The sequence below is a fragment of the Sphaeroforma arctica genome, assembly GCF_001186125.1.
Source record: "Sphaeroforma arctica JP610 unplaced genomic scaffold supercont1.222, whole genome shotgun sequence".
In the NCBI taxonomy this organism is placed as follows: Eukaryota; class Ichthyosporea; order Ichthyophonida; genus Sphaeroforma; species Sphaeroforma arctica.
Window position 1 is genome coordinate 59,850 of NW_014040336.1, and position 13,860 is coordinate 73,709.

General features: G+C 40.2%; 5 protein-coding genes across 6 annotated transcripts in view; 1 reads left to right on the forward strand and 4 right to left on the reverse strand.

The window, feature by feature from the left end:
- SARC_04110 (hypothetical protein) overlaps nucleotides 1-1,060 on the reverse strand; it is a 6,264-nt gene extending 5,204 nt beyond the window's left edge. The window contains exon 1 of the mRNA XM_014302076.1: nucleotides 509-1,060. Within this exon, the coding sequence (XP_014157551.1) occupies nucleotides 509-927 (419 nt within the window). The 5' untranslated portion in view covers nucleotides 928-1,060. The remainder of the gene's footprint in view (nucleotides 1-508) is intronic.
- Nucleotides 1,061-1,298: 238 nt separating this feature from the next.
- SARC_04111 (molybdenum cofactor biosynthesis protein A) lies at nucleotides 1,299-5,349 on the reverse strand. The gene is made up of 6 exons (XM_014302077.1): nucleotides 4,320-5,349; nucleotides 3,418-3,503; nucleotides 3,075-3,257; nucleotides 2,736-2,921; nucleotides 2,267-2,377; nucleotides 1,299-2,062 (listed from the first exon to the last, which is right to left on the reverse strand). The coding sequence occupies exons 1-6, from the start codon at nucleotides 4,873-4,875 to the stop codon at nucleotides 1,886-1,888; spliced, it is 1,299 nt and encodes a 432-aa protein (XP_014157552.1). The 5' UTR covers nucleotides 4,876-5,349; the 3' UTR covers nucleotides 1,299-1,885.
- A 442-nt stretch (nucleotides 5,350-5,791) lies between these two features.
- On the forward strand, nucleotides 5,792-10,394 carry SARC_04112 (T-complex protein 1 subunit eta). Its single transcript, XM_014302078.1, has 4 exons — nucleotides 5,792-5,948; nucleotides 7,722-8,951; nucleotides 9,527-9,871; nucleotides 10,085-10,394. Exons 1-4 carry the CDS (start codon nucleotides 5,919-5,921, stop codon nucleotides 10,094-10,096), a joined length of 1,617 nt encoding a protein of 538 aa, XP_014157553.1. The 5' UTR covers nucleotides 5,792-5,918; the 3' UTR covers nucleotides 10,097-10,394.
- A 223-nt stretch (nucleotides 10,395-10,617) lies between these two features.
- On the reverse strand, nucleotides 10,618-11,397 carry SARC_04113 (hypothetical protein; the record flags this gene model as incomplete). Its single annotated transcript, XM_014302079.1, has 1 exon — nucleotides 10,618-11,397. The coding sequence occupies exon 1, from the start codon at nucleotides 11,389-11,391 to the stop codon at nucleotides 10,618-10,620; it is 774 nt and encodes a 257-aa protein (XP_014157554.1). The 5' UTR covers nucleotides 11,392-11,397.
- A 1,230-nt stretch (nucleotides 11,398-12,627) lies between these two features.
- The window catches only part of SARC_04114, a gene marked incomplete at its 5' end in the record, with an annotated part of 4,035 nt that continues 2,802 nt past the window's right edge, over nucleotides 12,628-13,860 (reverse strand). Inside the window, 2 exons of one of the 2 annotated variants that reach the window (XM_014302080.1) lie at nucleotides 12,628-12,729; nucleotides 13,089-13,198. In XM_014302080.1, the coding sequence (XP_014157555.1) occupies nucleotides 13,106-13,198 (93 nt within the window). In that variant the 3' untranslated portion in view covers nucleotides 12,628-12,729; nucleotides 13,089-13,105. Of the gene's footprint in view, nucleotides 12,730-13,056; nucleotides 13,199-13,860 lie in introns of those variants that run through there. The other variant, XM_014302081.1, reaches the window with a different exon arrangement.

The following is a 13,860-nucleotide window of genomic DNA, read 5'->3' on the forward strand; positions in this document are numbered from 1 at the left end:
GATAAATATATATATATATATATATATAAGTGAGTGTGTGTGTATGTGTACATGTGTATACGCGCGTGTGTTTGTGTGTATGTATGTGTGTACACACATGTATGTGTATACGTGTGTGTATACATGTATGTATGTGTGTGTGTGTGTACACGATACCTGTGTACACGCACAAATATATACATGATGTATGTGCACGAACGCATACACATGCATATGGATCGTGATATATTACAACAATGAATATACGTGTTTATAGACTAAAATTAAAGAACATGTCCATATATCATTATAGAATTCATTCAATCATAAATAAGAACGATTGCACATGTAGATAGTTTATTTCCATGTTTTTCCTCGACATTTGACGGATAAACATCACACAAACATGCCCGCTATATTACGTCTACTGAATTTATATATCTGTTTTTCTTTCTCTGCCGAGATGCTGACAACTCCACGAGCTAACTAACCTTGACACTTATCTCCAAACCCTCAAATAGTCACATACCGATGTTTACGATGTTCTGGTTGATGTTGTGCGGTGGAGGCTGCTTCTAAAACACTAGTATCTTCTGTCGCCCTGTTGGTATTCGCCTTGCCGATCTCTATAGTACGCAGCAACTCATTCAGTCGATTCGAGTCCAAGTGCTCGGGGTTGGATGGGCGGTGTAACCTTTGAGATAGAGCAGACAACGGACTCCTCGAATGATGTGTTCGTCTGCTATGATTTGACCCATTATTGGTTGTACGAGTATCGTTTCCGTTAGATCCAGACACCCTGGGTTTAGTAGGTGAGAGCCTATCATCTTGAGGTCTCTTGTCTTTTTGAGTATGTGTTTCAGGTGTGGCATTTGGCGGGGTGCGTTCTATATCCTCGTCCGACGGTCCTGTGGTGCCTAACCCTAGCCCATCCTTAGTAGCGGGCATTGCTACACAGACTGTCAGTGTGTACCATCATGTCATGGCCTTCGTAATGGTGTTCAGTATTTTGTAATATTTATGTAAATATAGGCAAATCCGCGAAATAGGGCTGCTCAAATACATAGCAGGACAATATATGTAATAGTTTACCGAATGTTGTCATCAAGCACAGGAGCGAATGTAAAATATATAATCAGATCCGATAACGATAATATCATAATAAAGTTTTCTACTGACTACTCTCACCCATTTGCCCGTAAGGCAGAAAACGTTCATCGTAAAAGCAAAGTTGATATTTATATTTTGTTTTGTTTTAATAAAAAATAAAAATAAAAATGTATTTTGTTTATTATATAAACACGCGTATATTTACAGCTTAAAAAACGGTTTTATTAAAACTTTATGTCTTCTTTAGAAGGCAATGACTTTAACGCTAAAAGAATTTTTATTTCATTTTTATGCGGGTCTATTGTTTTTTGAGAGTGACAGTCCAGACTCCCAAACTTTTTTTTTTTGCAATTATGAGAGAGTTAGCGAGCTAAAACCCTAAAGCCCTGCCACTTAAAAGACGCTTATCTCCATATGACCACGAAATCACAAATACCAAAGTGGTATTCCGTATTCCATTGTGCTTTCACGAAATCCCGACATGCGTTTGGTACCTTAGTGTGCCACAGGTGTAGCCATTTTGGCCCTTTCCGTAACATTTGAAGGGCTCTTGAGCAGTCAGAGGTCTATAAATAAACGGATAGGACTATACGTATGCTGTTAGTGATATTAACTTCTTTGTTGTCAATAAACACACAATTTGCCACCACCGCTCGCGAGAAAAAGCTGTAGCATCCGTTGTACAACGACAGGTTTCTAGATGACAAGCTTGTCTCTTTGTGAGTGAGTACACTAATTTTAGAGCCATTGTAAACAGATCTTTTAAGTATAGCTATGGTATTACAAGAGATTCTCACTACCCCCCTATGAGTATCATTGGCCGATTTTCGCTACGTGAAAGCGCATACATGCCAGCATGTTGCGATTTTTTCCTTCGCACAGCGGCCCCAATCAACTCTCCCAGATTCTCATCGTTCTCGCCGTCTCTGATGGCGTCTCGCAAACTGACTTCGGCATTTCCGAATAAGCACACCTGATTTGCATTCATTTTCAAGTACAATATCGAGTCTAAGCAAGTTGAACACGCTGTTAAATAAATTGTACTATACACTTCCTACAGACACATTTGACATGTTATCGTTCCGACAATAGAGTGGTAGTGAATACATGTAACCCAGCATTGATATCGTAGATGAATAAACATTTTTCCCCCGATTGTGTAAAATGCTCTACTGACCTTAAGATTGCCGTCAGCTGTAATGCGCAGTCGGTTGCATGTTCCACAGAAATGATCGCTCATAGATGTGATGAATCCAATCTGCCCCTCATGGCCATCCACCTTATAGGCCTGTGGAAACATAGTAACATTGCGCTGTGAGAAGATGGACTAGTGCATGCCTGATCAGTACTACATACGAACATCGGTTACAGACATTTGCATAGCCCCATGGGCAGACTTTTAGAATTGATACGAATCTTTCGAATACACCTTTTAGTTACTTGGGCGGGAAAATATCATAACCCGTGGTACTGAAATGGCAATGACTGCAGCTTTATAGATACACGCCGCTGACCGTAGATGCTATCTCCATGCCGAACTCCAACAACACATTCACCAAATGCCTTGTAATTCTAAGCTAGATATATCGGCAGAAAATCTGACAAACGGGCAATGGCACTCGCAATGAAATGCCCCTTTGAATTACCTTTGATGTATCGTTCGGATGGTCCTGTAACCTAAGAATATCTATATACTTGCTGCCTATCTCTTCCAGTAACGAGGTATACGAGATGAACTTCTTATCATCCCACTTGTTGCCACCGAATGGCATGTATTCGATAAATCGAATGTCGATATCCCGTGTCCGCGTAAATTCTACGAAATCGTTCACCTGAAAATTCGAGCAAAACAATTGTCAGCAACGACTGACATTGAGAAAGTTTAGACAGCTTAGGCAAAACACTCAACTGGTTCAACGAGTGAGAACTGTGATATACGAAGCGACACCACCATATAAAAAAATTGACGAACAAAATTTCAATACCTCATCATCATTAAACCCCTTGATAACCACGCAATTAAGCTTTAACCGGTTAGGGAAGTCCATAGCCAATGCGGCATCAATGCAGGATAGAACTCTCTTCAACGCAGGCCGCCGAGTTATCAGATGGTACTTAGGGGCTACAAGGGTATCCAAGCTAATGTTTATCTGTGTTACTCCAGCATCCTTCGCGCAGTAACAGTAAGGCATGTTAGTGCACAATATATATTTATATAATGTTTTTTTTGGGGGGGGGGTGGGTAAAATTCGGTAAACGTAAAAATCTGTTGATAAATTCTGAAAAGATCAAGCTTGTGTAGACAATTCGCACCAAAAATCAAGATACCTTTAGGGCTGGCAGCATTTTCTCCAAAGCGATACCATTCGAGGTCAAAGCTAATCCCTTCAGTCCTTCGATCTTCCCAAGACGCTCTGTTGCATAAAAAAAAGGGTAGGGACGTTTACATAACAGTCAGACTAGCTACTGCAGGCCGTGTGCTATATATATGTATGTGATACTACGCGCCTTTACACTTCAACGATAGATACGTTAATGAAAAGTGTCCAGAGTTTAATATCGTTGTGCACGTGTTCTGTCACCACACGGCGATCAATTAAGCGCATAGGTTCGTAAAACGTACTGAACAGCATATAATCAAATTGACGCGCAGACTGTACACATAAATTGTCGCGCAGCCTAAACTGCAAGTTTGACCAAAAAAAAGTGGCCAATCAACTAAGTACACTACAAAATGTGTATATACGAGACAGCGTTGACCGTCAGTATAGTGAATTGCCGATAATATCAAAGTGATTGTGATGGGTATATCACATTAGTTGAACGAGCTATAAATGTTTGCTATCGAAACTTATCAATATAGACGCCAGTTCAGTGATGCCAGCTGCATACGAACACCCAATATATAAAAGCCAATTTAAAACTTCTAGAATTTACAACTCAATTGGCATGTCGAGGTCGTACCGCCGATAAACATCTCATTAGAGGGTGTATATGTATGTATGGCAATGGGAGAGCACTCTTGAGTTATGCACACCACCATAAATTTTAGTTGTAAGTGCACTGAGATGGAGTCCAAATATCAAAACACACCTACATTTCTCCACACTCAAACAATGCGAGTAAGAGATAAACTCCCATACAACCAAATATATCGCTATTCGTAAAAAGCTTAAAACGATATATCAAAAAAAGACCACATACGTCGAAATGGATTCACCACAACATACCACAGAGCTGAACGAAGTCTTTCCTGACCGTCGGTTCGCCTCCTGTGAGCCGTATCTTCTCCACACCCTGTGACACAAACAACTCAGCTAGCCGTACTATCTCATCTGTTGACAGTAACTGCGATCGAGGCTGGCGATCAACTCCTTCTGCGGGCATGCAGTATGTACAGCGTAGATTACAGGACTCCGTTAACGATATACGGAGGTATGTGTGATGTCTACCGAAGGAATCCGTCAGGAAATCCGTGAAGGGCAATGCATGCGGCAACTTCAATTCAGTCGCTGCAGCCGAGCTTTGCAGGGCTTTCGAAACCCTCAGCTTAGATGTTATTTGTTGTTTGTGATTGTGGTTGTGGTTGGATTGTCGCAGAGGATTGCGTTTAAGCGATGTTTCCGATGTATTAGATATGCATCGAACGCCGACCGTACTAACTCGAGGGTGGTCTATTATACTCGGAACGACCTTCTGAAATGTGTGCGTGACATGCTGTAGAGGTCTAGTAGGATAAATGCCACCTGCGTTTGTGTGGCTCCATACGCACCTTGAGCGATACATGCTTTCTACTAGAAGATGCTACAAATGATTGAAGAGGATATGTATATATGTATATTATATGTACTGAACCGACCTGAGTTGTACGGGATTAGACTGTTTTTCCGACAGATGGTAAGTGTATACTTCTCAACTGTCCAAAATGATATGTGGCACCAACTAGTACCCTTAACTTACATTCACGATATTTATATAGTATGTAGCTCTAACCTCAGGTTCGACACCGACTAAAATATGATTAAAATGTCACAGCAATCAACAAACAAGTTGGACAGTAAACGCTGTGTTTGCTATGGATAAAGTGTCCAGATCGTCGTACACGGACTGCCAGAAGAGCAACCAAATCGTGAAACAAATTGAATGGTATGAAAATCTATGACGTTCACGTCTCCACCGCGTCTACATCCTATTACTGTACATTCCACAACGCCTATAGTCTGTTCCAGTGTTCCTGCACATCCCAAATGCACAGTGACCAACGACACAATTACCAGAAGAATTAAATATTTATTACAATTTAACAACGAAATAAAAGGAATCATAGCCGCCTGCTCTTTTTTGGAAGGCTATGCTGTATTTACTATTTCAGCTGTAAATAGTATACAAAATATATTTGCTCCCTAAAATTACTCCAATACTGATCACACATCACACATGATGTCATCGCATAATAAGTGTCATCGGTTTTATTTTGGCTTCGAGGTTTTATACGGCCTGAAACAACCAGATGATAAACCTTAGTTAATTATGTCTTGCATAAGGTTTGTACAGTTTTTCTACTCTGCCTTTCGAGAAAAAGCGCTAAATAATTTTGACGTTGAGGGCTGAGCCGCGTGGACCCTGGGTTTTGACTACGCGACATGTTCGACACCTTTATTTCAACTTATCTGTGTTGTGTTTATTTACCTCTTTGCATTCAAAAGTAAGGATATGTACGTCTATTATATCAGGCACGGTATTGCACGCTTATAGTGGAGACTTGCAATAAGTCTAAATAAATATTTAATCAGTCAGAAAGTCAGAAGAATACGAGTATATATCCAAATATGATGGCACAAGGAGGACCGGGCGGCATGGTATGTATTCGTATGGCAGTGTACATTTTTCGATATTTATGTTACGATGTATTGCTATATATGCATATTATATATATATATATATATATATATATATATATATATATATATATATATATATGTGCGATATTTGTGTGAGGATGTACATTGCTATATATGCATATTATATATATATATATATATATATATATATTTATTTATATATATATACATATAAATGTGTGTATGTACATGTTTATATATATATATATATATATATATATATATATATATATATATATATATATATATATATATATATATTGGTTTATATATATATACATATATATATATATATATATATATTAGTTTATATAAATATATACATTTATAAATATATATATATATATATTTATATATAAATATATGTGTGCGTGTGTATGTGGATGTATAGGTGTGTATGTATATATGTTTATGTATGTATATAAATATATGTATATATATCACAATATATGTATATATATTCTTTTGGAATCGATCTATTTAAATTACAAGTACATCCCTGTATGCGACCTTATGTTATCGATCTGTTCCTGAGCGTCCTACCTGCTTGTGGTAGTTGGAAACTATGACAATGAGAAGGCACTCAATTTGATTGGCTATCGATGACATCGGTAACAATATACATTTTTCTCTATCTGTCTATTATAGTGTAGCTTCGACCTCCCACTGGTGCATTTTTATAAAAGTCATTGCTTGCGTCAACTATATATGCTCGCGATCTCTTATATACATATATATGTATTTATCGGTATTTTTCGAGTTGTCGCTTTCTTTGCATTATGCATTACGACAAGCTTATATAGGGATTAATTAGCAATCGAACATCTTGAGATATGGGATTTGAATTTTAAAAACCCTTTAGAACATGTATTGTAGATTCAATTTGATGGATTACGCTACTTTTTTATTTATGCGCGCACACACACACACATAATATATATATATATATATATATATAATGTATTGGTTCATACAAATGCATATTTATATGTTTGCATTTGCAAGATTCGCGTGTATATATATATACATATAAATATGTATGTATATGTATATATATATATATATATATGCATATGTTCGAGTACATGTATACACTGACACATGCATGTTTATACAATATTTATATATGCACATACTTCCATAGGTAATGTACTTTATTGTCACGACATAATTTTTCGGATCTTTTCTACGTTGTACCTCATTTAATAGATGCTTTATACGTATAGCACACACATGTACTGGGTACACATAACTGAGTCCATACAGTCCATGCTTGTGGTAAAAGGTGGGATCCATCTATTTGAATAAACTTAGATATTACATGCATCTATTTGAATGAACTTAGAAATTGCATACCTGTGGGTCATGCATTGTCACGCTGATATGTTTCATTTTAGCTTCAATCCCCTAAAATATCGGTTATTTATATTGTCATGTATACATATATTTATATATATATATATATATATATCAATGCAGATAAACCAATCTAGATGCATCTAGAAAAGTTCTTATAATTATTCACACTTTTGTATGTACATGAGGGTTTCGGTAGGCACAAGTCTGTTCATCCATTAACAAATTATTTAATGATTCGTATGTACAATCGACAAGGTAGGCACAAATACATTGTACGTATTCACGGATTTTAGCTGACCTCTCTAGGCTATATCTCATTACTGAGCACACCTTCATTGATTCTTGCCAATATTGTTTTCTTCAAACCCACAGCGTCCCCCAATCATTCTACTCAAAGAAGGCACAGACACGTCGCAAGGCAGAGCACAGCTTATCAGCAATATTAATGCATGCCAGGCTATCGGAGAGGCTGTACGCACAACACTTGGTCCCCGCGGTATGGACAAACTCGTTCTGGATAACGCCGGTAAGGTGACAATCTCCAACGACGGCGCTACGATTATGAGTCTGCTCGATATTGTGCACCCAGCTGGTAAAACACTGGTAGATATTGCTAAATCACAGGACGCCGAGATTGGCGACGGTACGACAAGTGTGGTACTTTTGGCTACAGATATGCTCAAGGAGAGTAAGGCGTTTATCGAGGAAGGTGTGCACCCGCAGATCATTTCCAAGTGCTACCGACAGGCTGCCGGCCTGGCCATACAACACATCAAGGACATTGCGGTACAGATCTCTCGCTCGGACGAGGGCGCTACGCGTGATATGCTGCTGAAGTGTGCTGCGACGAGTATGTCCTCCAAGCTGCTATCAAGTCACTCAGATTTCTTCACAAAGATGGTGGTTGACGCCGTGATGGTACTCGAGGATGATCTGCCTCTTGATATGATTGGCATCAAGAAGGTATCGGGCGGACATATAGAGGAATCGATGCTGGTGAAGGGCGTAGCATTCAAGAAGACGTTCTCCTATGCCGGTTTCGAGATGCAACCGAAACGATACACAAACCCCAAGATTGCCCTATTGAACGTAGAACTCGAGCTCAAGGCCGAGCGGGACAACGCCGAGGTACGTGTGGACAATGTTTCGGAATATCAGAAGATTGTTGACGCGGAGTGGACCATTCTATACGAGAAGCTAGACCAGATTGTGCAGAGTGGGGCCAAGGTGGTGCTATCCAAGCTACCCATCGGAGATGTGGCCACCCAGTACTTTGCCGACCGTGATGTGTTCTGTGCCGGGCGTGTCTCGCTGGACGATCTACGACGTACCGTCAAGGCGTGTGGGGGTGTGGTACAGGCCACGTGCTCGGATCTCAACAGCAGCCTGGGTGAGTGCGAGCTATTCGAGGAGACGCAGATCGGAAACGAGCGGTTCAACTTCTTCACCGGGTGCAAGAAGGCACGCACATCCACCATCCTGCTTCGTGGAGGTGCGGACCAGTTCATTGAAGAGACCGAACGTTCACTGCACGATTCCATCATGGTGGTCAGACGCGCACTCAAGAGCGACACTGTTGTGGCTGGTGGAGGTGCTATCGAGGTGTGTGGGCTGTGCTCGTATGTGCTTGAGTCAGTTTTGTGGGGAATTTTATCTTTTGTGCACAACAATGTTTAAGCGTACATTTGTTAATGAATTTTGGCACGATTACAAGTGTAATGCGGCTGCGGCTAGCTTTCAGAGTGGAAGTTTCATGCATATATATTGTACCGCGAATCACATCTAATTTTGTAAAGGGGGGCCAGCGTATAAGGGGTATGATGTAAGTTTGTAGTTCGTTCATCTAAGTGTATTGTACCACAAATGAGTTTGATTGTCTATTTTGTGCCTTGTTGCATCATTCCAAAACCATTTCAGTGAATATTGAAACTTTTTGGTGATGGATGCGGACATTTGAACCACCTTTTTAGTCTATTGGTGCACCTGGTATTTTCTAGATATTGGTGCCTGGTTTGTACCTTTCTATAAACTTTCTTTTCATGATACTATGAGACGTCGGTTGTTACTTTCGATCTATAGTTCAGATCAGTGTATCTAGTACAGTACATCTGCCATTGTACGATTTCTACAGTAATAGTTTAGTGCTCATGCACCTGCTATCGTAATAATAATCCCAGATGGAACTCAGCCGATATCTGCGTGAACACGCACGTACCATTCCGGGTAAGCAACAGTTACTTATCGGAGCCTTCGCCCAAGCGCTCGAAATTATCCCGCGACAGCTCTGTGAGAACGCCGGTTTTGATATAACCAAGATCCTTACCAAGTTACGAACGAAGCATGTCAACGGTGGTATGTGGTACGGAGTGGATATCAACACAGAAGACATAAGCGACAATATGGAGAAATTTGTGTGGGAGCCTGCGGTCATGAAGATCAATGCTATTGGAGCCGCCGCCGAGGCCGCTTGTATGATCCTGTCAGTAGATGAAACCGTGAAGAATCCCAAATCAGGACAACAGGTATGGTGATTCATAAATTGCGTGTTTTTTATTGCACTTGCTGTTGCATAGTTGTAGTCATCGCGAGATGCTTCTGTACTTTTACTGCTTAGCTCATGGATTAGCCAGGCTACAATAGAGAAACGCGTGCTTTCTATTTTGTATGGTACTTCTAGCTGTCTGATATAAAAGCCAATTTCAGCGTATTCACCTGACTTCGTTTTTGCCCTGCAGCAAGGAAGATAATTGAAAACTTAAACCAGTGATCGACTCGAGTGGGACCGGTTGTCGTACAGGTGTATACGACTGTCGCCCAACCAGTTTACAACGGCAGTTGAATCGCCTTCGTCGAGCTGGCGGGATGTCGCGATGTATATATTGACAATAAATAAATGTTAGCTTTTGACCCAAACTAAATTGGAGGTTACCACAGAGGATCATGTCAAATCTGGCGACTTGGCTGCCTCTGCTTCATGTGAAACTGCAGAACCCACGTATTTCCGTTGTATGTTCGATTAAAATTTATTTGTCGAGCAGAGTGCCCCTGTTGGATGCATATTTAATCAGCTTCAGTTGAATGGTCAAGGACGTTGCAGCCGAAATCATTTAATTATGACACCTTTCATTCAGATCAAGGGTGTTATTATCCCAAATACACATTTGTCTGCCTCTGGCACTTTCATATCGTGGTTTGCCTCATGTGTACTCTGACGCTCGACGCAGCCAGCTGAGCACACTAGCAGTTATCATTGTTCAATCAAACCTAATTATTTTATTGAAGTTTTATCTATAAAGTATTCAATGATATATTCGTTGCGATATCTGTGGTTCTTGCCGCCGTTGCTGTTTCGATGCTTATTTTGCTTCTTGTTATTGTTCCCCGTGTGGCCAGTGGTCGTGTATTTACGCGTGCCGGTGGAAAGGGTTCCGCCGAAAATTCTGGGTGATCCACAATGTAATGTAATGGCCCTGTTCTCAATCAACTCCAGCTGCGGTCCGTACTCATCAACATCACTGGCGACTACTCTAGCAATGTTCTTGTTGTGCTTATCAATCTTAAACTTGAGTGCACCATACTTACCAGAATAGTCCCCAACCTCGCACGCATATGGGTTTTTCTCATACTCGTCAGGACTACATGTGTAGATGAAGTCATCGCTGCCCACGCAGCGATCTATTGCAGCGCAGGCCTCTACTTCATCAGTAGCCGGTCCGCAGGCAAAGGTAGGATCATAATGTCCTCCCACAGGTGGGCTGCCGGCCATGGCACCACACTCCGCACCTACCCTCTGTCTTCCAAAGGGCTTGCCTACTTGAATGTGCCAGTTCATATTGATGTAGTCACTGTCTCTGCAAGCTTCGTATAAATCGCTGTCGGCGTTAAATATCTGCATTTTGACAGCCCACTCGACACTGGCTCCCTGATCCTTGAACGCATTAGTCCCTTTTGCGGCACTATTATCAACGTTCATCGTAAGTTTGTGGGTGGCCTGTGCAGTGGCAATTATCGCTGCGGCGGCAATGGTAGCTGGGAGTTTCATTTTTACTGTTGTTGTGATGTGTATTATTTTCTGATGAGAACAACTAATATATAATACCTTTATAGCTGTCTGTCTCAGTGTCTCTATTCTAACAGTGTATCTGATATTTTGTCACGTTTTGAAGTTGGCATTGTCGGATCCATCATTCACAAAAAAGGCATAACTGTTCTAATCTAGTATGTAATTTAGGAGGCTATGGCACAATGAACACAATTTTTATCAATATCTCGAGTATGCTATTTCCATTGGTTCATCATTGGTCCACTATTGCTCCTGAACACATTCTGCATTTGCTCGCAAATCTAAGATTGCACATGACGTCATTATTTCTTTCTCTGTGAAGTGTGTGACTGTGTGTAGTTAAAAGTGTTAACTGGTTACATATGATTGCTTGCTCCTATTTCAGCTCGTGTTCAATGCTAATACACAGCTACACATGTAAATAAATCGTTCTAGACCTTTCCGCGTCAGACTTTGTGTATGTCGATTTGTATTCGTCGTGAGTTCAGGATGCATTTGTAACAATGCTGAGTGTAATGAACTGAGTGTAAATCGGAAATTACAAATGATCCTGTTGTATTTATTGTTTTAGCTGATGCAGCCTGTGTCAGGTGTATTAGTGCGAATACCAGATTACATACTAAAGAAACCCGTGAATGAGAATCATGTTAGTGTATAATTAATAAAGCATTTAAGTTAAAGTTAAATTGTTGGCCTATTTGTTCTGAGAAAATTACTGCTTCGTAAGTTCGCAGTCCAGGCACAATATATCGACGAAATTGAAACAAATGAATGTCTCAATTTATCAATTTACTCGTTAATACAGTAACAGTGGTGAGGCAAATTATACAAGCTGTCACTGTTGCGAGCAGCACAACCAGATGATTTAAATTGACCGATGTATTGGTACAGCGTACATGCTCGTGTAAGTGAATTTAAACAGCAGTGTGAGTAATATAGCGAGCAACCCCACCTCGACACGTGTTCGCATCTAATCACTTCCGGCTGAGTCAGATTGCAAATAGTCTTGACAAGGGATCGGTAATGATAGTATACATCTCTTATTAGGTTATTTCTATCAAAAGAGGACAGACTATATGTTTCACTATTAAGTAAGATGGGCAGTGTGGGAAAATTCCCGATTTTCGGGTTTAGGAGATATAACATTACCAAGCTTGATCAAAAAGCGCTTCACGGTGGTGTTGGTATGAAACAATCTCTATTTTAATATAAGATCTGCTTTATTTCTCCATAAAACGTATGCTATTTCGATCGATAACCTCGAAAACTCTCGTTGAGGAGTGCTCTACGGCTGTACGTCAATCAATCTTGATCCTTCTGTGAATTAAAACAAACCGGTCGTGATTTTTTAGCTGTACGGTCGCTTGTACAGGAGTGATCGACAGATGCGCGCAACGTTCCCTTTCCCAAAATAATTGTGAGGTATGTAAGGCAGATGTAAAAAAATACGGAGAATGGTGTCACAACCGGTGAAAACGCTTATTCACGACTGCTCAACGGTTACGCGCAACATTATGTTTATAATTTTCAGGGCAGATTCCAACCAAAATATTTGTTAAAGATACTTTCTCGGCTTTACGATTGATGAAACAATTTGGCATTTCGTCGACGGATAATTTGATTTAGGGCGATTGGACGGAATGATTGTGTATGTGCTGGTATTTTATTTAAATTACCGGTGCCCGATACTGGCTCAGGCCATCATCTGATTCATAAGGTCGCCGAAAATTCCCCCACTTCTTTGCGCTTGAATGCGGTAGTAAGATTCACCTATTCTGTTCACATACTGCATATGATATAGTCGATAGTGGAACGGGAATGGTCAGCAATGTGGACACAGATAGGGAGAATACTTTCATATTCATCGGATGAACTTTAATACAATATGAAACGGAGTTAAAAATTTGTGAAAAATGTTGAAAAAGAGCGTCGATGGACAATGGAAAACTTATTGGTTGTTGAGCCAAATCGTCAATATGATGGCGATCCACAAAAGTGTAGACCTTACTGGCGACAAGCAGAGATCGTAGCAAATGGTAGTACGCAGCAAATTGCCCAGGGGGCTGACAATATGCATAGCAAACGGATATCGCCGGAAAAGGGTGTGACAGACCCAAAAATGATGGATGAGAAACAGAAAACAAATATTGTTCTCAAACCAAATTTGTGCACATGTCGGGTTTACTTGCAGGACTGAATCACACAAAACTGCATGGATTAATGCAGCTACACAGCAGTGGGGGACATAACGATGAGAAAAAGTTGCAAACGAGCATATTCTCAAGTCACGCCTTTTCGCAGGTGGGATACAATTGTAGTACATCCCAAATAAGTACGCACGTACACACGTATACACACACACGCACACACACACACACACACACACACACACACACTATATATATATATATATATACTAATATAATAATACATATATATATATATATA

Bases quoted from the DNA above. Each gene is read 5' to 3' on its own strand.
- SARC_04112 (XM_014302078.1), top strand. From the start codon at position 5,919: ATGATGGCACAAGGAGGACCGGGCGGCATG. The intron at 5,949-7,721 runs GTATGTATTCGT...TCAAACCCACAG, and splicing joins AAGGAGGACCGGGCGGCATG to CGTCCCCCAATCATTCTACT. The intron at 8,952-9,526 runs GTGTGTGGGCTG...TAATAATCCCAG, and splicing joins CTGGTGGAGGTGCTATCGAG to ATGGAACTCAGCCGATATCT.
- SARC_04111 (XM_014302077.1), bottom strand. From the start codon at position 4,875: ATGTATCGCTCAAGGTGCGTATGGAGCCACACAAACGCAGGTGGCATT. The intron at 3,504-4,319 runs GTATGTTGTGGT...TTTATGCAACAG, and splicing joins AGACTTCGTTCAGCTCTGTG to AGCGTCTTGGGAAGATCGAA. The intron at 3,258-3,417 runs GTATCTTGATTT...TACTGCGCGAAG, and splicing joins AAATGCTGCCAGCCCTAAAG to GATGCTGGAGTAACACAGAT.